General features: G+C 32.1%; 4 protein-coding genes and 1 non-coding gene across 7 annotated transcripts; 2 read left to right on the top strand and 3 right to left on the bottom strand.

Annotated features, from left to right (window-relative positions):
• The first annotated feature begins 3,219 nt into the window (after positions 1-3,219).
• Positions 3,220-5,266, top strand: LOC130968134 (receptor-like protein 51). Its single transcript, XM_057893230.1, has one exon. It carries the CDS (start codon positions 3,483-3,485, stop codon positions 4,830-4,832), a length of 1,350 nt encoding a protein of 449 aa, XP_057749213.1. The 5' UTR covers positions 3,220-3,482; the 3' UTR covers positions 4,833-5,266.
• Positions 5,267-9,568: 4,302 nt separating this feature from the next.
• Positions 9,569-9,641, bottom strand: TRNAE-CUC (transfer RNA glutamic acid (anticodon CUC)). Its single transcript has one exon. It is a non-coding gene; the product is annotated as a tRNA-Glu (tRNA).
• Positions 9,642-9,971: 330 nt separating this feature from the next.
• Positions 9,972-12,475, bottom strand: LOC130967917 (uncharacterized). The gene is made up of 3 exons (XM_057892965.1): positions 12,216-12,475; positions 11,208-11,969; positions 9,972-10,706 (listed from the first exon to the last, which is right to left on the bottom strand). The coding sequence occupies exons 2-3, from the start codon at positions 11,888-11,890 to the stop codon at positions 10,478-10,480; spliced, it is 912 nt and encodes a 303-aa protein (XP_057748948.1). The 5' UTR covers positions 11,891-11,969; positions 12,216-12,475; the 3' UTR covers positions 9,972-10,477.
• Positions 12,476-14,052: 1,577 nt separating this feature from the next.
• LOC130968727 (shaggy-related protein kinase eta-like) lies at positions 14,053-18,254 on the bottom strand. The gene is made up of 12 exons (XM_057894156.1): positions 17,998-18,254; positions 17,037-17,129; positions 16,813-16,872; positions 16,457-16,729; positions 16,298-16,372; positions 16,142-16,198; positions 15,802-15,942; positions 15,626-15,676; positions 15,426-15,521; positions 15,247-15,330; positions 15,026-15,127; positions 14,053-14,723 (listed from the first exon to the last, which is right to left on the bottom strand). Exons 1-12 carry the CDS (start codon positions 18,010-18,012, stop codon positions 14,628-14,630), a joined length of 1,143 nt encoding a protein of 380 aa, XP_057750139.1. The 5' UTR covers positions 18,013-18,254; the 3' UTR covers positions 14,053-14,627.
• Positions 18,255-20,086: 1,832 nt separating this feature from the next.
• Positions 20,087-23,010, top strand: LOC130968726 (O-fucosyltransferase 8-like). Of its 3 annotated transcripts, none has more exons than XM_057894153.1 (9): positions 20,087-20,597; positions 20,704-20,803; positions 20,892-20,962; positions 21,237-21,325; positions 21,410-21,530; positions 21,617-21,760; positions 21,856-22,187; positions 22,282-22,522; positions 22,609-23,010. In XM_057894153.1, the coding sequence occupies exons 1-9, from the start codon at positions 20,154-20,156 to the stop codon at positions 22,915-22,917; spliced, it is 1,851 nt and encodes a 616-aa protein (XP_057750136.1). In that variant the 5' UTR covers positions 20,087-20,153; the 3' UTR covers positions 22,918-23,010. The 3 variants fall into 3 exon arrangements, with proteins under 3 accessions (XP_057750136.1, XP_057750137.1, XP_057750138.1); XM_057894154.1 differs by having other exon boundaries at positions 22,664-22,982; XM_057894155.1 differs by having other exon boundaries at positions 22,592-22,684.
• The last annotated feature ends 33 nt before the right edge of the window (positions 23,011-23,043 follow it).

Genomic DNA, 23,043 nt, shown 5'->3' with positions numbered 1-23,043 from the left:
TCTTACATATAAAATCTAGTTATTGTGCTTTTTCTTCCCATAGAAGAAATAAAGAATGCAAGTACAACAAATGAAACGTAAGAATGAGGGAACCAAAATGATGCTACTAGTATTTCCTTTAAAAAGGAAATAAAAATGAAAGGAATTGTTTTTGCTATTACACAATGTACTCGAGTATTTGGTCCCTTTGAATGACTAATAAGTAATAATCAATTGTTTGGAGAATAATTTTAATATATAAAAAATAGATTCCACATGCAGAATATATATATATATCGCAAATACACTATTGCTTCGGTTTTCATTTTATAAAATAATTTTGTTGGCATGATAATGAAGTCCAGTTATCAATCTTAAGAGAATGATAAAAAGGTGCAGCAGCTAATTATAGTTTAAAGAGAAAATAAAGCCATCAGAGGTTGAACCCCAAAAGAAGTAAACATGGCAAAGGGGAACCCAATGCAAGAGCTGGATTCCACTCATCTGATCCACCTGATGCAAATAAAATAAAAATACCAACAAATAAATAAGCTAGTTGAAAATAGTAAAAAACCATTATTCCGATATATAGTGTTTTCCTTTTTATAGTGTTTAAAAGTTTGGTGTCTGATTGTTAAAAATTATTAAATAATTAATATTTAATATAAAGTAAGAATTAATAAATTTTAAATATTTAAAATTTACTATAAAAAATATATTCAACAGAATATATTATATATTATTAAAACTAATTTTTTTCAAATTAATAGCATAACTGACCTAACATGTTTTTAAAATATTTTTATTTATTTTATTTAAATATATTAATTAATTATTTATTTATCTAATTTGATTGAGATAAATATAAAATTATTTAATATTTTATTTTACTACATTAATTATAACTAATCAATTTTATTTATTTGATTTGATTGAAATAAAAAAATTGATTTTATTTTAATTTGCATTAATTTTTTATTTTATGTATTTTAATTAATAATTTTTAAAAGTATTATAATTTTTACGTGCTATATGTATAAGATATTTTTTATTTATTCAACTTACTTCATTGAGCCAAATAATTATAATTTATTTATTATATCAATTATTTAATTTAATTAATTCAAATATATGTTATTTGATTTAATTTATTATCTTATTAATATTTGAGTCGTTGATTATTAAAAGTTTTTTTATTTTTTCTTAAATACATTGATTTTAAATTTTAAATTTTTATTTATTATTGTTTTTTTTTTATTTAATATAAAATCTAATATTTCTATTAACATGTCTTTATAATTTATTGTCTAATAGTTATATGTCTACCATCAATTATATAATCCTCAACATTTTTTAATTTATTAAAAAAATACAATTTCATTTCTTCTCTTTTTTTTATTCTATTTTATTTTTATTTTTCATAACTTATTCATTATAAAAAATCATATATACTAGAAAAGAATCTCATTTATTTATCAATTATTTTTTCATTCGATAAATATTTTTTTCTGTCTTATGATGTATTATTTCTAATCTTTAATTTTTTTTATAAATTATATAATATTATTATTCATTATTATACTCCATGTCTTCTATTTTTTATTTTTTTTATTTATTTAAGTTTAATTTTTATAAATTTTTATTATAGATTATATCATTTTTATCTCATAAACTCATACAAGTTACTTTATCATAATTTTTTGTATATTAGATCTTTTTAATGTTTAAATTATATTTTTTACGTGTTTAATTTTATTTCTAATTTGAGAAATTAAGTGATAAAATAATATCAATGAAAACTGTTATAGATCTTTTTATTCATATTTTTGGCTTATTTTTCTTTGTAAAAATTATGAGTAATTATATACAATTGTACTTATGTATAAATGATAAGTATAAATTGTATCCAATTTTCTTTAGTAAAACTTTTATTATCTATCTTGAAATAAAAAAAAATTGTAAATTACTTTGACCTAATAAATTTATCATCGTTGTCACAATATATTATGTATTCAATTGTGCGTTCATCTTATCTTTGCAGTTTTGATAAATGTTTAAACTAACAAAAAAAATATAAAATCATTTTTAAGTATAAATACAGTTACTTCAATTCAAAAATAGAGAAAATATATTGATAAGTTTCAAGTTAGATAACAATATTAATCATATTACTTTGATTCTAATAATGGATATGATACAAGAATATAAAATCATTCTTGATAAATTTTAACAAAAACAGTTTTCTATAATAGTTTTTTTAGCTATAATAATAAAAAAGATAATTCAAAAACAAATTTTATCTCACATTAAATTGAACTTACTCAAATCGATTTTAACATAAAAGTAAGAGAATTTAAAATTTTTACCTATAAATCATGAAAAAATATTTACATATTCAACCACTAATATTATCTGAAAATTTTTTTTTAAAAAATAAGATTCTAATATAAATATTTTAATCCAATAATAAATTATATATTACTATTAACGAGTAATTGTTATACTTTGAAATAAATAAAATTATTAATGATTGATTTTATTATTGTTAACATAAAAAATAATTAAATTTTAAATTTAATTAATTTTATAAAATTTTTATAATAAAAACTACTATATATATTTTTATTTAAAAAATTCGAATTTTTTTTTTATATATTTTTATATATTATCTAATGCAAGATACAGAATAAGTGAATAACTAGTACTATGAGATTGGCCTTATGCCTTATTGTGTGGCTGTTCCTTTTACCGCCCCATATTTTAACATTCAATAAACTTCACTTTTCGGTTTTCACAGATTTGAAGTAAGCATTATTCTTTGCACTGTACTTTACCAAAGAAACACAAGATTATGATCATCATCTATTATATTTAATATTATTTTATTCTATAGTAAATGAAGTTTATTAGAAGTCTTCTGTCTTGCTGCATTGCTGCTTATAATTCAGGTAGGCTTGCGGCTTATAAAAAAAAAAAAAAAAAAACTTAGTTATAATTATCATTATTCTCACCCATTATCCCAAGCAAATACCACTTGAATCTACCAACCATTACTCATTGCAAATGTTAGCATAACCAACTCCATTAATTGATTACATAATGTGTATCTGGAAAACTCTTTGATCAGCATTGTAGGTGAAGAAAACTCACCTACCTGCATTTTCCGGTTCATTAAACATAGGCACCGGTTCAACAGGAAAGAAAAAGAAATAGCCATGAATGCAGAAACGAAAGGTATGCTACAGATTATAGATTATAGTGTGTGAACTAGTTATTGGCAAATCATAAGATTAATTAATTAAACATTTTTTTCCCATTTTGACCGTTGTTATTTAAATAGAAGAATATCAAGGAGACAAGGACCCATCGGTCTTCTCTCTGTAATTTGTAGCAAAGCTGATTTTCCAATATTCTATATTTGTTACAGTTCCGGTATAACCCCATTTTTGTACTTACTTCAAAACACACTCACTTCCAAGTTCCAAACCCTCACACTCACAGCAATGGAACCATCACAACCAATTCCGTTACTTCTTCTTCTTCTCATTCTCCTCTTTTTCCCCTCCATTATCATCTCATCATCCTCTCCACCACTCCCTCAAACACCCTCACCTTCCCCTAAAACTTCACCCTCTTCTTCTAAGCCATCACCTTCCCCCAAACCTTCACCCTCCTCTAAACCATCCTCACCCTCACCCACATCTTCACCATTACCATCACCAAAGGCATCTACTTCACCTTCATCTCCCTCATCCTCATCCTCATCCTCATCACCCCTTGATCCAAAGCAACTGAGGGCACTCGAGTCCCTCAACATCCCAACCTCAAAGAACCCATGTTCCCCAACACCACTTCACAACACAACCACCTGCGACAACTCGAAACCCTTCCGACACATCATCTCCCTCCGCCTCTCAAACTGCTCAAGCTACGTTTCACTCTCATCCACAGCACTCAAATCTCTCTCACCAACACTCCAAGCCCTTCACCTCCTCAACTGCCCCCACAGAATCTCCGGCGTCTCCCTCTCCCACCTCTCAAACCTCACCGATCTCTCTCTCTCCAATGTCCAAATCAAGGCCTCAGGTCCCTACGTCATTCTTGCCCACATGAACAAGCTCAAAACTTTAACCATTTCCAATGCTAATCTCTCTGGTTTTCTTCCAAAGCACGTCCATTCCAACCTTACCCACATCGATTTATCTGGCAACCAGCTCAAGGGTAGCATTCCGCCTTCCATTACCATGCTTGATAGCCTCGAAACTTTGAATCTTTCTTCCAATGGGTTCAAGGGTGAGATACCCTCTTCCATTGGTGACTTGATTTCATTGAAAAATCTCTCTTTGGCCTCAAATTCATTCTCTGGGTCAATCCCAGATTCTATATCAGCTATACCAGAGTTGATTCACATGGATCTGAGTTCAAACAAGCTCAACGGTACAATTCCAAAGTTCATATCTGAGATGAAGAGCCTCAAGTACTTGAATCTTGCAAACAACAACTTTCGTGGGGTTGTACCTTTCAACTCCAGTTTCATGAAGAGGTTGCAAGTGATTAAGGTTGGTGGGAACAGCGACTTGTGTTACAATCACACAATTTTGTCTTCAAAATTGAAGCTTGGGATTGCTCCCTGTGATAAGTATGGGATGCCAATGTCTCCCCCACCATCAAAGGATTCTTCTTCTTCTGAGGATGATAGCAGTGATGATGATTATGATGACGATGATGATACCAGTCACAAGAAAGGGCACCATCATGGTCCTAACAAGGTGGTTCTTGGTGTCGCCATTGCTCTTTCTTCCATTGTTTTCCTCATTGTTTTCCTCATCTTGTGCTCAAAGTGCTGTCGGTGATGCAAAATTTCATTTTATTGGTTTTAAGGACTTAGGTTAGGAGAATTTATTATTTGTTTAAGTCTGATGCTTTTGTTAAAATGCACTGATTAATTATACATTGGTTGCAAAAATGGGGAAGAATTTATTTATTTATTTTTGGTGTGGATAATGTATGGAAGGTACCCAATAGGATAGGAAGAATCATTAAATTGATGTCAATATGTTTCTTTTTCTATGTTGTCAAATTGCTAATGTCTCAATTATTTTAATTTTGGCTATTTTGTGATTGTTCTTCATTGAGATTGTAACCCAAAGGGAGGGAGGGGTGCATCACCGAACTAGTTTCTTTTTTCTTTTTTCCTTCTATTATTTGTTTTTCAATAATTTCTTGTGGTTACATGAATGGAATACTAGGCGAATAAATAAATTAATATTGTGTATCATTCATGTTTTGGGCTGGAATTATTTTCTCATGCTTTTCTCTTCTTTGATTTCTGCTGCTGAGCTGACCCAATGTCGATGAGCTTATCATATCTAATCATTTTCTTTTGCTCGAGTATACTATTTAACAGTTTTGCTATTTTAAAGTTGGATTTTACTAACATCCTAAAAGAAAAGGAATTTATAAATAAAATTTATTTATATTTATTATTCAATTTTGTATTCTTAAGAACAATTATTAGTAAAAAAATTTGAAACCTTTTAGTTTTTTTATCACATGGGTAGAACAAAGTTTTTTAATTGATTAGAAGAGGGACATAATTAAGGCCAAGCTGGGAATTGCTTGCTAATGATGTTAATATATGACAGGATATGATTTGGTGTAAAGAATAATATTGTGTTGTGGAAAAAAGAGGACGATGATGATGTATTAATGTTGATGTATGCTAATTTTCTTGTAGATGGTTGGATATGAGCTGTCTATGACTGTCCACGGTTCCATAATGTGTACCTAAGTTGAACTAAAGTAGTTTTCATCGCCAAACTACTGAATTAGACTCTTCTTCTTTCATTTTACTTCATTGCCAAATCAGATTTCTATACTAAAATATTCCCGCACATCCCCACAAATTAAAAAACATAATCTAAAATATCCTTCAATTGAAGTATGCTCATACCATGACATAATTAATAGTTCACATAAATGAACCGATCAGTAGCGGATCTTAAAAAAAATTAGGAGGGACAAATATATAAATTATGTAAAAATATTTATGTTCAAATTAAATGTATTTTTTATTTTTCAATCATCATAAATTTTTAATTATAGAATTCTAATAAATTCTAAAAATATTGAGAAATTATAATTAACATAATAACATCTAAATTTACAATAAATAGATATTTTTGTTTGTCTAAATCATTTTTTTAAATATATTAAAAATTAATAAAAAATATAAAATGATAAACATTTAACAAAATTTTTTTATTTGATTTTATTATACCACTTATTCTATTGTACAACACATTTTGGCATTGACATAGAAAATTAAAAGATTAAACTTATTTTAATAAGCACTACTCATTTTAATATATATATATATATATATATATATATATATATATATATATATATATATATATAGTAAATAATCATTTTCTGACCTATGATGTAATGGACACCGATACGGATATGAGACCACAACACAACACGAAACATACGGATACGCGAATTTTAAAATCTTATAAGATACGGGAACATGACATATATATATAGAATATAAAATATTTTTTGAATAAATTACAATGAATTTTTAATATTTTATTGTTATCAAAATATAAAATAATTTTTTAACTATTTTTAATGTCTTCTCTTAACTATATAAAAGTATCTAAATATTTTTTGTTTTAATAAATAATAATATATATTATTTCTAAACTTATTTCAACAATACATGTTAAGAATAAGGTTGGACACGCTGACACGTGATAGTATTTAGGTGTGTCCAAATATTTCCGAAGAAGAATTTTTTATTTTTTATTAAGACACGGTTGGACATAGCAGACACGCGTGTCAGACGAGTATCGATGAATAGCGTGTCCAAAATGTATCTGACACGCGAACATGGCAACTTAATAAAGTGTCCGTGCTTCATAGTTTCTGACCATAAAAGATTGAAGTACTGATAATATTAACCATGACTAATTTAAACCTTATACTAGAATTAATTTGATCAATTGCTAAAAATATTAAATCAAATATTCAATTAAAAGAAAATAAAATAGCATAATTAATATGAAGATTTATGTCAAGAATTTGAACAAAATCTTAAATGGCACAAAATAAAGGAATTTCAGCTACATCAATTGCATAGAAGATACTAAAGGCATGAACAGAGAACAACAACAATAAGAACCAAATTGGGATGATACCATACAATAATATTGATATCCATGTCTTTAACTTCAGGTACATACAATGTGTCTTTTTAAATTAACAGCAAACAAGAATTTGGGTGTTACTTTAATATCTATATTGATGTATTTATCTACTCGCTTTTGTACCTCGTACAAAGAAGACGGGTGTCGCTTTGATATAGATTGGAAAAACGGCCATTCTCTAAGGTCATTAACCAGTCCATTATCACTGCTTTGGAAGGTAAATTTTGTATTTTCAGACAGATTTTGTTAAACTTTTTCATATAAGTTCAGAGTGTTTCTTCAATTTCTTGTTTTACTCCTAAGAGACTTGGAGCATGTTTGACTTTATCCTTCTAAATTGAAAATTGGGTAAGAAACTTCCTTATTAGGTCATCAAAACAAGTCACCGACCTTGGTGGTAAGTTATTAGACCACTTCATCGCTGTTTTGGTCAGCATTGCCAGGAAGGCCTTGCAGCGAGTTATATCAAACACATCAACCAGGTACATCCGACTTTTGTTACTAAGGCGACGTCTTCAATCGGCCGTTCCGTCATAAAGATTCATGTCAAGACTTTTAAAATTCATGGGAATCCTAACTCGCATGATTTCTTCAATGAATAGTTCTTCCCCTCCAAGAGGACTTTCCTCCCAGTCAGCGCGATTTCTCCGAATTCGAAGGTTGGCTTCTAATTTCGAGAGCTTTTCCTCCGGCTCTCTTCGTTGTCGTACTTTTTTTCACAAGTCTCTTTCCGCTTCCCGCTGTCACTCAATCTCCTGTTCGACTTGTTCTAATTAACTGCAGTGTCCATGTACGAGCCCTAGAATCTCTGTAGGATGGAAGGGCTCCTCATCCTCGGGAGGATGGATTTCTGAATGCATCTGCCGTGATGGCGGATTTTCCAATGTATCTTCCCCTAGGGCCACTTGTTCTTTCCTGTGGTCGAGGTAATACAAGTGCTCAATCCTCGTGATTAAGTTCTGGCTTGGACTCAAATGCACTGCGTTTGTCTTTAAATTGTTCGTCCACCATGGTAGGGTGTAGACTTCCAAGTTCCCGGCAACGACGCCAATATTCCGGAAGTTATCTGAAACTAGGTTGTTCTTGGGCCAAGACGTGAGGTCCAGACTCCTTCCATGACAGCGTTCGACTTGTACTGATGTCGAGGTGCCGTTATTCGAGTTTCTCGTGAGGAGGTGGAGGTGATACTTGCAAGAGACTCCGATGCTTAGGTTAGCATGGGTTTTAGGGTTAGGCAGATTTTTTGTAGATTAGATGTTGAATATACCTGAGGGTGTTAGTATATTTATAAAAGAGTAGATAACCACCTTTTAGTATAGTTCCACCTTTGTTGGTAGATAACTGTTCTCTTTTTCTTAAAAAGTTGTAGAGATCTCCCTTCTAGATAAATGAAAAATATTTTTGGAGTTAGTTACATCTTTAGATAAGTAGGACTAATCTGCTGGCATCACGTCCAACCTCTATAAAATCAGATAGGTGTAGATAAGGTTGATTCTTTTCAATGAACCTTTATTTATTATGAACCTGGCTCTATTTTAAGCCAGGATATAAACAGTTATATTTATGTCTTGTAATTAATTTATATAAATCGCTATCTAACAGTAGAGTTTTCAAAATTTATATAAACTGTTGTAGGGAACATAGATTTATTACTTATCTAATAAATTATATGAAATTAGTTTATCTATTTTATAATTTAGTTGAAAAAAAATTTTATATTATAAAATACTAAAATCACAAAAATAGTATGAAATTATCCACTTATCATTCTAATTATAAACTTAAGAAATATTATTTATAATTATAATATGAAATGAAGATATGAATAAATAAAGATTTGATGACATTAATATATATATATATATATATATATAAAGAACAGATATATATAGTTTCACCAGTTCAATTAGAGGTGTATATAGTTTGGGTAAAATTGGGTTCATCTTGATTCAAATTCAATCTTAAATAATAATTGAGTTTATTTTTAAGACTTTTATTTAATTCTAAATCTAATAAAATCACACTATTGAATTACAGTAAAATTGGATTTAAACTGAAAAAATTCAGATCTTAATAAATTTTATGTCAAAAAATTATGATACATTTATTTATAAAAAAACATATATTTGTTAGTGAAAAAAATTAATATCTATATTTAAACTTGAATTTATTTATAAATGTTAATTTTATGTTTCTTTAATATATTTTTTAATTCAACTAGTATAATTAAAAACAAAACAATTATAATTAATATAAAATAATATTAAAATTAATTTAAAATAATTATATATGTTTGGTCCCTTTAAGAGTGCGGGTCGGGTGAAGGAAAGCACTAGTGATAACTAGTTATTGAGGAACTAAAAAATCTAAACTTCCGTTGCCGGGACTTGAACCCGGGTCTCTCGGGTGAGAGCCGAGTATCCTAACCACCTAGACTACAACGGATTGTTATTTGCGAAAATATAACTCATTTACAAATGTTAAATAATAGTAATCATATACACGGATTTGAGCAACTAAAATTGGAGCAATAGTAAAGGGCTTAAACCTACTGCCAACTAAAAGAAAAGAGTTGAACAATCGTAGCCTAAACCAAAGGCTCGCAAAACCAATTGTACTCATGCCTGAGTATGTTAGAACTTTTAGAATTTTGAAAATAGAAATATTAGATGACTAATAGAATTTATTATTTTTGACCAACAATATTTTAAAAAATGAGCTAAAAATATGTTGTTCTTAGATAAAGAAATTGAAAGGATAGTTAAAAATATTGGCTAAAAATAAATTTTAATGGCCATTGAGTTTTTCTCTTTTGAGATATGTCAAGTATACACACTGTTTCATGAACCGTGATATTAGGTTCTCTTTCAACTTTGGCAGACATGCCAACATTCTAAAACATAGATTAAAATAAAGGAACCAAGAGAAGAAGGTATTACCGTTTGTTTGCATTTTTTTTTTCAACAAATTAGGTACTGAATTCTAACACAAAATCTAAACCACCACAAATAACTTTTTTGCTCTTTCTTTCTTGGATCCCTTAAAGTATTCTCTCTGTATGAACAATGTATATATCTCAGAAGAGAAGACACACTCAAATCCGTGGAATGTCATGTAATGAAACCATTTGGCCGTGAGTTCCCTAGCTGGTAACATTTTTTGTACATTGAAGCTTCAAGGCACAAACCTTGAGATATGGAAATTTGGACAAGGTTAACACCCCTTCCGAAGTATGTGTGCCGGAAACAATGAAGAACTCATCACAGTGTTTAACTCTCTTTCTAGAACATATTTACACGGAAGAACCATGGTAGAACGAAAGCTATTACCAAGCAAGCCATCAAAAAGTTACAGAATGGCTGTCCACGCCAGCATCTTCCAAAGAAGCCGGTTGAGGTACTATTACCACTGTCGATGAACCTACTTTCGTTCCACTCTTCCATAAATGAATGATTGATAACCTGTGATTCTGAAACATTTTTTGCAGTCTCACCACATATTTCACACAACCTGTGATTGTGAAAAGGTTAATAACTTTAACAACATACTCGGCATTCAACAATGAGCAGTTCATGCAGGAGATACATAGTTATGTATTAATTCTTTTGGGGATTCAAAGTCATGTATAATTTCATTCCTGGTTTTATGTAAGGCTACATAATTTCAGCAATTCCACAGGACAAGTCATGTATACGAAAAAACAAAAACATTGAAACCCCTACCACATATTATTCGTTGAAAAAAGATATTACCAGTGCACACACATACAGCAAGAAGAATGCAGGAGTGACGGTTTCTTTTCAGAAATTAAGCCAAATATCATTATTAAAGAAATGGAAATTTAGAATCCTTATGAAATGTTTGGTATTGTCCATTAAAAATAGGTAGTGCCAGAACGATGAATAAGGTCAATGTTTAAATCTTAATCATATCATAATATTCCAAACCACCAAACACTTGAATATATAAAATTAGGAGAAAAACAGATATTGAGGTAAAAGAGACTGTTACCTGTTTCCTTTAAGCTTGAACCATGCCTCAGCACAATGACTGTGTGCAATGCCTAGCTCATCCTTACATGCACAACCAAGTTGAATCAAATCTGTACTAGTTTCATTGTTAGCAGTCCCAACCATCATTGCTTCTATTGGTTGCCCTGATGCCAGATGACAAATTCTACAAATCATTTCACCTTCCAAGTTCTCACTAAACTCTTTGTTTATATCAATTGCACATGAATTTTTATCTGTCTCAGACACTGCCTTTGGTGCTTTCATGGCTAGCTTGCTCAACCCTGATTCATTGCCTTTTGCTTTCGATTTTCCCTGGACATGCTCGATCCGAGCAGGAGGATCTATTACAACACAGGTCTCAAGTACAACCTCCCCACTGACCAAATTTCTTGAGCTATAACTAGTTCCTTGCTCAACCCCACACAATGTATCACTGATTTTTTGCAAGTCAGCTGTTTCCTGATCCTTAACCACTCGAGTCTCCTCCTCCTCCTCTAGCTCCATATTCAAACCCAGATCTGAAGTTCCATTTTCTCCAACTACATCATCTCTCTCAACCAATCCACTACCATCTCCTGCATCAGTTCCAACTCCTTCAACCAAATGGCTCAAATTCTTATCCACCCCTTCATCCACATTATCCAACACCTCAGCACTGTCTTCACTTCTTGCCTGATCCATCACACCAAAATCAATCCCTTCCACTGAATTTGTCTTTCCAAACCTGAAAGGAAACTCCTAGTAACCCATGCATCCCACGCTGACAAACCCCAAAAGAACAAAAATTATTAACAGAGTATGAATAATGTGATCAAATGAAAGGTAGCAAAGCCACATCATTCAACCACCCGCTTCATGATTTAACACACAATCTTCAGAGATTGCAACAAAATCATGAAAAAAGGCAAAAAGAAAGGAACTTTGGTCATATGATGGATCACCTAAATTAACCATAATGAATCACCCAAACAAACAAGGAGAAAGTGACAAAAGAGAAAGGGTTTACCTCAAAATACTAACTTATGGAAAGAAATTAAAGTCTGGGCATGTTAGAATCCATCCACACCGCGTTGAAGGTAAGTGCTTTACTGCTTATGGATGTGGGTGGTGTTGTAAGAAAGAGCATTATTAATATTTAATTTATATATGAATGTGAATGTGAACAGAAGGGTAAGAAGAGTAGCAGGGTTAGGTGAAGAAAGGAACTTGGAAAATGGTAAGAAAAAGGGATTGAGTTTGAGTGCAATTGAATCATTTCATGTCCAAAGCAAAGGATAGCAAATTCAGGGTTTTTGTCTTCATTCCATGCTTTTCACAACAGAACCCTTTTTACTTTTTTATTTTTTTTCAATTGCAAAATACAAAATTTATTCCATTTAATAGCTATTTTTATTTAATTATCTGCCAAAAATGTTATAGTTTTGTTAACGAATTTAACTTTATATTGATTATTCATGCAGCTTTGTGTTAAAAAATAAAATACTACTTTCTTGAGCACCGCAATTCATGTGATGGTTTGATATCAAGTCAACTAGTAATAAAAATAACACAAGTGGGAACAAAAATGACTTTTCTTTTTGAAGTTATCTTGCCACCTTTGCTTTTCTTCTGTGATATGAAAAATTGACATTTAATTTGTGATTAAGCATACCACATAGTAACAGAATTTGCATAATTGCATTAACAAACAAACATTAATGAAAGTTAAGAATCTAGCTATTGCCATGAATTGCATCTCCCAGAGCAAACAAACAAAATTAAGTATCTTTCTATTTTAACACTATACCTTAATTAATCAAGTTCCTTAAACCGCGAATCTTTAACAGAAATTTGGCGCTAGTTATGTCTAACTTAAATAACGTCTACTTGCACATTACTATGCAGTATGCACTTTACCTTATATATATATTTTGGTGTGTGTACAAAGCAGTTGGAATGTGAAGACAAGAATAAGTATTCCCTTAATTTATTCAAACTAATGAAGGTTGTTCTTAAATGGGACAATATTCACGTGTCAATTGACTCAATTCTTTATTACATTTAGAGATATATGCTAAACAGATAAAGTATCATCCAGTTGGATTTTCCTAAGAAAGATATTCTCTCTGGTAACTGTCAACACTCAAATAAATACTGGTCAAAATTTCAAAGTACGAAACTCGTGTTGTTAGTGTTACATAGGGCAAAATGGTACGTATAAATTGACTAATGCCGATAGATTTGGTACATTTGAAGCTTCAGTAAGCTTGAGCTATGAAAAAAGTTAAAGAATAACTACTTCCAACGGCATGGGATATTTGTTCAACATATGGATGCATTCATTTCCTGAAAAATATTTTGTCTATACAATATTGTCTGTCTTGTACACTGAATTGAGATTGTGTTATTTTGATATTGTTTGTAATCATGAAGAAATGTGTAAATAAAAGTCAGAATAATAACACCACTCTTAATCTTGGGTCCAAGATTAACTAAAACGTTGACTCTGGAAGATGGTAGAACCAGCATGTCACGTGCAAACTGCAAAATGATAATCTTTCTAATTTATTAATTAATTAACAAAGTATTACCTCTATCCAACAAGATATTTTTTTAGCCTATCTTAACAACCTGCCATGTTAGATTACCAGATCTGTTTACATTAAGAATTAGTATTAAATGACTTATAAATCATTGCCAGATACGGCTGATGTTTAATAAAAAAAATATGCCCAAGGCAAGTTCTTCACATGGTCTGCGTACATAAAAATATCTTGATTAATTTTTTTTCCCAAAATTCTTATTAATCAATCATGGCATAGCCTCAAAACTCAAAAGTTCAGAGAATATTGGAACACAAGGGAGAAATAAATAATTCTCTGTATATAAAATAACAATATCACGCATGAAATATAAGAATTCATATAAATAAACTTTAATACGGATAGGATGGTGAAGACTGAAGAGAAGAAACAGCATATTGACATTCAATAAGAACATGACTTTCTTTTTTTTATGTGCAACATGGCCAGTGAGTCACATATATTGACATGGGGACATAGCCAGACCCAACAAATCAACCTTATCCGTCCTCAACATTCATGAACCATCCTCTCTCTGGTTTACTTTGCCCTTCACAGAAGCATTGTGACCAATACTAGAAGTAGATGTTTACAAATATCATGGAATCCCAGAGCCGTTTGCCTGGGGAAATATAGATCCACCATAAAGAAGCAAAAGGAGTTTAGTAGGTATATATGTTGGTTGAACCGATGGATCAACTGCAGCCGTCCAGAAACCCGAGCCTCAGTTCCGGTCGGGCGCAAAATTTACACTGGTTGTGTTGTGCGGCAAAATACATGGCAAATTACACAAAAGATGGAACCCCCTCTGTTAAGTGTTAATTAATCAACCAGAATACTGTGCCCTTGGCTTAACATCATGTTGCTGAAGAGTGGGGAAGTTGCAGCCCTAGTTGCCGTTTCATGTGGCCAGGGATCAACTTGTTAACAAGCTCTGGAGATGCTGTAGATAACTGTAAACAGTAACACAAACAACACAACAGGTAAAAATTACTACTAGTTAAGATACCAAAGTAACTATAGTTATCAGATCATGTAGATTCACAGTTAACATGATTTCTCCTATGAGGGTACCCTTGGTACAAGCAATTTGACGGATTGAAAACTGGTGTTTCTTTCTCAAGACTATATTTATATTCATAGTTGTTTAGATAGAATGTTTATATTGATGGTTGATCAGAAAAGTGCACCAGACTATTCAAAATTATCCAAGTTTAATAGAATTTCCAAGAATTTGAAGCTCCAGCACAGTCACCTCTTGTTTAAAGTTGAATAGTGGTGGAAATGGACGACCATTTGGCAAGCGAGCATTGGGTTCACGAAGTTCATCAAAGAATGGGTGTGCACAAGCTTCTAGCTGCAGAACAAAAGTAGAACCATCCTCAAACTTCTAAATTATCTTTTTCATTTATGCATATGTAAAATTAGCAGCCAATAACCGAACAGGTAAATCATATTTGCAGCAATCTCACTCACTGCAGTACATCGGAGACTAGGGGAATACTGCAGAAGCCGGGAAGTGAGATCAATTGCTTCAGGAGGCATCTTTTTGTGGAATATCTGTAAAAATAGTCATGTTTTAGAAGTCCCTTTCTATCTACTCAACTTTGATTAGATGAAAAAACATGTCGCAGAAGGGAGATAGAAATGCAAACCTTGTGCCATGGGTGTGCTTTTATCTGTGGAAACCTAAAGTTGTTGTAGTTTGGATTCATGCAGCGGACTTCCTCTCGAGTGGGTGTGCCAAGGACCTGAAACCACATAATATTATAGGGCTGAATTCTTATGACAATAATGACATGGTAATACCAGAATAGAAAAGTAGAAACATAGCAGGTGGCATCAATTGTAGCACCTTGAAAATCTCTGCAACCTGGTCCACTGCATTTTCACCCGGAAACAATGGCTGCCAAAATACCATTTGTATATCAGTTGACATATAGGCAGTAGATAATAACAAAACCAAAGATTGTTTGCATGATTCGCAGTAAATGCCACATTGAAACACTCAGAGAAAAAGCAGATATAAACCTGGCCCAAAAGCAGTTCAGCAAGGACACAACCAGCTGACCAAATATCAATTGAAGTAGTATATTCAGTAGCACTAAATATGAGTTCTGGTGCGCGATAGAACCGGGAACATATATATGATATATTAGTTTCTCCTTTGACCTGACCAAAAAAAACACATATCAGTTAGATCCTCTTCATCGACATTGTTAAAAAGTTGAAAGTTCATTACAATTGATAATACTTGGTTAATATTCTAACAGAATTACAGGAGAACCTGGGCAAAGTTATTAAATATAATAATGCAAGCGACACAAGGAAACATAATATGATGGATTAATATATGTTTATGCCAACGTACCAGCACTTTTGCACTTCCAAAATCACATATCTTAACCTGGTGTGTAATAGGGTCAACCTGGGAAAATACAAGAATGACATCAGAGCTGGAAAGAATAGCTACTTATGGGAAAGACTATTACTTATAAAGTCCATTTAGAAAGCATATTAAGCCAACCAGTATATTTTGTGGCTTCAAATCTCTGTGGCATACTCCAGGGACAGTGTGGATATAAGCCAGCCCCCTGAAAATCTGGATGTGTGCCAAACATGTGAGAAGTGAAAAGGAAAGAATTATTTCCTTCTTTTAATTTTTAACATAAAGTTTAAGACTTACCTGGTACATATAAAGTTTAACATAGATAAGAGGCATTCTTTGGTTAGCAGTGCTATAGAACTTCAAGACTCGATACATAGACTCGGGAACATATTCCATCACCAAATTAAGGAACAGCTCACCAGTACTTGTAGTGGAAAAGAAATGATGCTTCAGACAGATGATATTTGGATGATCCATTATGCGCATTAACTCTAGTTCACGACACTTATATCTTTTGTCCTGTAAAACTTTCTTGATGGCTACTGCCTCCCCATTTTCCAAGCATTTTGCCTAAAAGAAAGAATTATTACAAGATGCAAAATATATGGAGATTGCAGCATAACAGTGATGAATAAAATCAAGTATTGGCATACCTGGAAAACGATTCCAAATGACCCAGTACCCACGACACGTTCTGCCATGTAACTTATAGTCTACAGAAATTCTCATAACAAAGATGTTAAAGTTTCAATCCAAGATCTATCATGATTCAGATGTGCAATTGTCTAAATCCAAAAGCATGAAGGTATAATGCTGTAAATTTTACAACTCAACGAAAGAAAATCATAACTATGAACTCAGGGAACAAGGACAATACCTGTTTGGGCTCCCCATCTTTTCCACCAATTGTAGTGGATATTATATTACCAGGGAGGGAATCATTCCCATTAACAACAGAAGCAGGCAGTTCCTGTCAAAATTGTCACAATTATGAACAATACTAGAATTTCAAATATTTCACAAGGCAGTTCAACATGATTTGTCACTACAATCAACAGAAAGTAGGAAAAGTATAGTTAACTAATTCGCAAATATAACAGATACAATAACACACTCAGTAAGCTTGTTGGATAAAAACACACAATGGATTTCTTGGCTAGGTTTATAGATGTGAATGAGTGTCTGTACACATATGTTTCACTATCCAACTTGAAACTACTGCTTATTGTAAATATAAAGCATTGGCACCACTACATATTGAAAATAAATAAATAAATAAATAAATAATCCTTTTGACTGCATAGGAAATAATCAAGTTTAAAAATTTTATTTTTCCAACAAACTGAAGGGATCTCAACTTATTAGTAAGTTGCTACAACAAATTAAAACAAGGCAACAGGATCTAGTAAATAACAAGCAAAAGATCACAACCAATTGAGACTGACTCGTAAAATATCTTCATCATCCTACACAAAACTCAGTTCAGAACTTGTTACAAGACACCCCTACCCACCCACCAAAAAGAAAAAAAAAATCAAAATCAAAAGAGGGATCTTGTCTTTCGAGCTCATAGACAAAAATGTTGTGCAAAGGAGCTGAATTTCTCCCATAAGAAACCCTAACAGTTGATGAGCCACGTTAGGAGGGAAACAAAAATACAATTGGAGAAACAAGAACACTAGTGTACAGCACGCTACTCTAAAGTCTGAAACAAGGAAAAGTGGAAGGCTTTTTTAGACCCAAGTATAAATTGGGTAGCTTTCTCGCACCAACCAAACATCAATGACATGAACAAACTTGAAAAGGACGAAAAGGGAAAAGCAGAGGAAAGTAGGTACCTTAAGGTGAGCCATGGAGGAAGAGAAAGAGAATGGAGTGGAGTGGAAGCGGGTGAAGAAGAGAAGATAGTGATGGATGGATGGATGATTGTCAAGGGAATAATGGGATTGGGATGGAGGAGACAGCAAGCTTCAGCGACAACTCCATGTGATTCCAGCTCTCAACCTTTTCCTTACAACTTTTCAGTTTTCACTATCAATTCACCATTCTCTCTCTCTCTCTCTCTGCAATTTTCATATCAAATTTTCTTTTTTTAGCAACACATTATTAGGTTTGATGATAATTTATATACACATTAACAGTCAAAATAAATAAATAAAAAGGTATGCATCATTAATATTTCATTATAAGTCAATGAGAGAAGTTAGAAATTAGAAATTAAGTGCATGGAAAAATATTGTCAAAGTTGTATAAATATTTTTTATGTTCAAATTTGACATTTAAATGAACAATGTCAAACCATATATGTCTTGTTTATTCAGTCAAACTTCTGGGTTGCAGTTAAAAAATAAAAAATAAAAAATAAAAAACCAACCTTGACCGATGAAAGTATAAATAAGTACATTATATTTTATTTGAAGGTCAAGGTCTATAGGGATAGGTCAATGGACTCTTCCTCGTTTTTACATGCAGGAATTCAAGTTTTGAATGCTTAAAAACAAAGTTGTTTAAAATAGCTTTTTAAAAGAACATTGAAATACCTAATTTATTCAAATAAAATTAGCACAGGTAAAGAATCAATGTCTGGGGATCCATCGGATAAAGTTTATTAAATGCTTTTCAAAATGAAAAAAGGAAACTTTCTTTTATTTGTAGGGTCAACAAAAAGAAAACAAAGCAAAAAAAGAGTCAGAAGTTATAAGTTAGAACGAAAGGGGAACGAATGCTAGCGGCTTTTAAATTAAAATATTATCATGTTGGTAACGAGTAACGACCCCGCCAAAGTTAACGGATTTCACATTCAACAATCCACACAACACCCAACATAATTTATATTTTTGGTCTCTTCTCAACTGCTAATCATTCATTGTGTTTTAATTACCAATATTGGACCCAAATTGGACTCAGCCCATTTCGTTTAATTTGTCATCATATAACTAAACAATTATTTTGAGATATTAGCACAGAGACAAAGACAGAAACTACACTTTATATAAATTAAATTAAAGTTTTATTTTTATTTTAATTTTTATTTTTCACTTTATACTAAATATAATACTAAAATTTATTTTGATTTCTTGTCTCTCAATTTCAGTTTCTTAATCTCTGTCTCTCTTTTAAACGCTACCATATAATTAGGAATTTTTTTTCCATTAAAAAAATTAAGGATTATTAAAATTTATTAATTGTAATCATCAATTCAATTTCTTTATTTTAGTAATTCAATAAGATACTTTAATCTATATTTTTTAAATATTAATAATTAACTAATTCTAAAATTAATAAATTTTGATAATTCTTTAATATTTCTCGAATAATTATATCGCTCAGCAACAATTACATTGATTGTAAATCAACCCATATATTATATATCACTGAATAGAATAGATTATAAATCGCAACTAAACCTTGATTTTGTTCTTAAGGAATTTTATTGAGTTGTCCAAGATGTGGATAGAACTAATTAGAAATAAATTATATTGTTAAGAATAACGACTTTATGTTGTGAAGTTATTGGTATGAAATTGAACTATTCCGTTCCACCTATTATTACCAAACATAAAATATAAAAGGAAAAAACGTTGAAATTTTGTTACCGCTGTGACCCTTTGAAAGAAGTAAAATTGTGAATTGTAAACCAAGTTGGAAGGTTTTCCCGCTTTAATTAGTTTGTTTGGTGGCAACTGGCAAGTCGTTGTTCAATATGGTTACGACTGTTACATTTGTTTCATGCTTCAGTTTTCATCTATTTTTGCTTCCACTTCACTCATCATATATATATATGTGCATGGCATTTTTGTACTTTAATTTCTTAGCTTTCTTACATCAACACCTACTCCTTAATTTGCTTCACTTGGAATCCATATGAGAAACTTACATTCTCATTAGCCACACCAAACTTGAAATGGATCGATGATCATCACTTCATCGTGTAATCAGTAATGCCCATTTTGTATTAATCTTGAAAGAAGAGGGAACCAATAGTTAGGTAAGTATGTATGGTATAATGGGGAATGGAAGTTTAGGCTTATTAGGAATAATGAAGGCTACCAAGTATAGATGCAATAATAATAATAATGATCCTCCATGTTGGAGAAGGATCAGTGGTTGGAATTCCAACACTACCTTGTTGCTTCATCATCATCATGATGCTGCTTCAAAATACAGCACTAGTTCTTGTAAGGGACTCTATGCAGGGAAGAAGCACTTGTGGCTCCAAAAGAACGTAATAATGACCATGGTTATCATGTTAGGATTTCTGGCTTGTTTTTTCCTTCTTGATTACGTTACTGCGATTTCTTCCCATGATTCTGCTTCAAGTCGGTTTCTTTATTTGAATGAGAAGAGTAGTGCAGATTCCTACACGTGCAACAAACAATCATCACCAATAGAAATGTATGGTAGGCTTTTAAACATGGCTTCCAGCGCACTTGCTGAGGTTTGTATCAAATTTTCAGATTATGGTCTATGGTTTCTGTTACCATGCATGTTGTTATATATATATTGTATGCTTAGTGTAACTTCTACTTTATTATGCATTATAGAAGGAGTTGAAGCAAGAGTCATCCAATTTGTGGGTGGAACCGTATGGAATAGCATCTTCATGGGAACCTTGTGCACACAGAAAGCTTCACAACACTCCAGGTTCGTGTCATGTTATTATCGTCATATATGTGTATGGCAATGCCAAGTTTGTTTTCATCTTATTATTATATCCTTGATATTGTGACAGGGAACCTTGTGGAAAATAATGGCTATATCTTAGTCAGTGCAAATGGAGGTCTCAATCAACAACGAGTTGCAGTAAGTTTGACAGTTATTTTGAGTTATGGTCTTTCTTTAACATATTATAAATGGATAGATCATAGATAGATAGATTGATAAACTTGACATACAACAAATCATTAGTTTACTAAATAATAGTAATTGAGATTCAATACATGGAACAAATTAAACTTTGTTTTCTTTCACATTTTTTTTAATACATTAGTTCCTATCCTACAAGCTAGGATTTTGTTTGTGACATTCCTTTGGCATCTCAAATAATGGAAGTGACCAAACTAGTTCAGTGATACAGATTTGCAATGGTGTTGCTGTGGCATCCCTCCTCAATGCAACTCTTGTTATTCCTAAGTTTCTTTACAGCAATGTTTGGAACGACCCCAGGTAAAATCATTGAATAAGCAATTGTTTATATCATTGTGGTCAATTTTTGAGTGATAGTATTTGATGAATTTGGTAAATATACAGCCAGTTTGGTGACATATACCAAGAGGAGCATTTCATGAATATGTTGAAGGATGATATCAGTATTGTGAAGGAGCTCCCATCTCATATGAAATCTTTGGACCCTGAAGCAATTGGCAGCCAGGTGTTATAAACATCTTACATTTTGTGCACTTGATAACACAACTTGCACTTGTATTAACTATAACAATACAACACCTTCAATTTTAGATTACAGATGCTGATCTTCCAAAGGAGGCTACAGCTGCTGACTATATTAAAATTGTGCTTCCTCTTCTTTTAAAAAATGGGCTTGTTCACTTCCTTGGATTTGGAAATCGACTTGGCTTTGATCCCTTGCCTTCTCATATTCAGGTCACAACATTTACCTTATCAACAATATGGTTTTGAATATTTTTTGTTGCATAGTTTACCTCAAGGCTAATGGTCCACCCCTGAAATAATTACAGAGGTTAAGATGCAAATGCAATTTCCATGCTTTGAAGTTTGTTCCCAAAATTCAAGAAGTTGGTGCGCTATTGGTAAGAAGGATTAGAAAGCATAGTGGTTCGCGAAGCATGTTAGACACTGAGTTGCTAGGGAAGTTCATTGACAAGAGGAAAGATCATGATTCTGCCAAAGGGTCAATCAAGTATCTTGCACTGCACTTAAGATTTGAAGTTGATATGGTTGCCTATTCCCTTTGTGAGTTTGGAGGTGGTGAGAGTGAGAGAAGGGAACTTCAAGCCTATAGAGAAAGCCATTTTCCTTTTCTTGTTGAGCGCTTGAAGAATTCAACAAGGTATGATTGTTTCTGCAATATTCTTTTCAAAAAATTGTTTTGATACATACCCTTGTATTGTGACATATATATATACTACTTATTGATGTTGTAGCCCTATATCTCCAATGGTTTTGAGGAAAATGGGAAGATGTCCATTGACACCAGAAGAAGCAGCACTTGTGCTAGCAGGTCTTGGTTTCAAGCGCGGAACCTACGTTTACTTGGCTGGTTCTGGTATTTATGGAGCAGATTCAAGAATGAATCCCTTTACCAGGCTCTATCCCAATGTTATTACAAAGGAAGACTTCCTTGCTCCCAATGAACTTGAACCTTTTAAGAATTTTTCTTCTCAGGTAATAAATATTCATGTTAATAATTTTCAAATTCAGTTGATGCATGATTACTAATACTTAACAACAAAGGTTTGATGTTAATGCAGCTTGCTGCTTTGGACTTTATTGCATGTGCAACTGCTGATGTATTTGCCATGACAGACTCTGGTAGCCAACTCTCATCAATGGTGTCTGGATTTAGAAGCTACTATGGTGGTGATCATGCTCCCACTTTGAGGCCTAACAAGAAGAGGTTGGCAGCAATCTTGTGGGAGAATGGTACCATAGGATGGAACAGTTTTGAAGAAAGAGTAAAGAAGATGATCCAAGAAGGTCAGAAAATTACAATGAGAAAGTTTGGTAAAAGCATTTACAGACAGCCAAGGTGTCCAGAGTGCATGTGTAGACAACCTTAACACCATCAATCAACACACTCACCCTTTGTATAATATTAGACTATGACCAGCCCAATGCATAGAGAGCTGAATTACTTATACTATATAGTAGTATAGATCTAAAAATGTTATATTGATTACTTATAA

Source organism: Arachis stenosperma, chromosome 3 (genome assembly GCF_014773155.1).
Source record: "Arachis stenosperma cultivar V10309 chromosome 3, arast.V10309.gnm1.PFL2, whole genome shotgun sequence".
Classification (NCBI taxonomy): domain Eukaryota; kingdom Viridiplantae; phylum Streptophyta; class Magnoliopsida; order Fabales; family Fabaceae; genus Arachis; species Arachis stenosperma.
The sequence above is the reverse complement of the archived record's forward strand: the minus strand, read 5'-3'. Positions and strand labels throughout refer to the sequence as shown.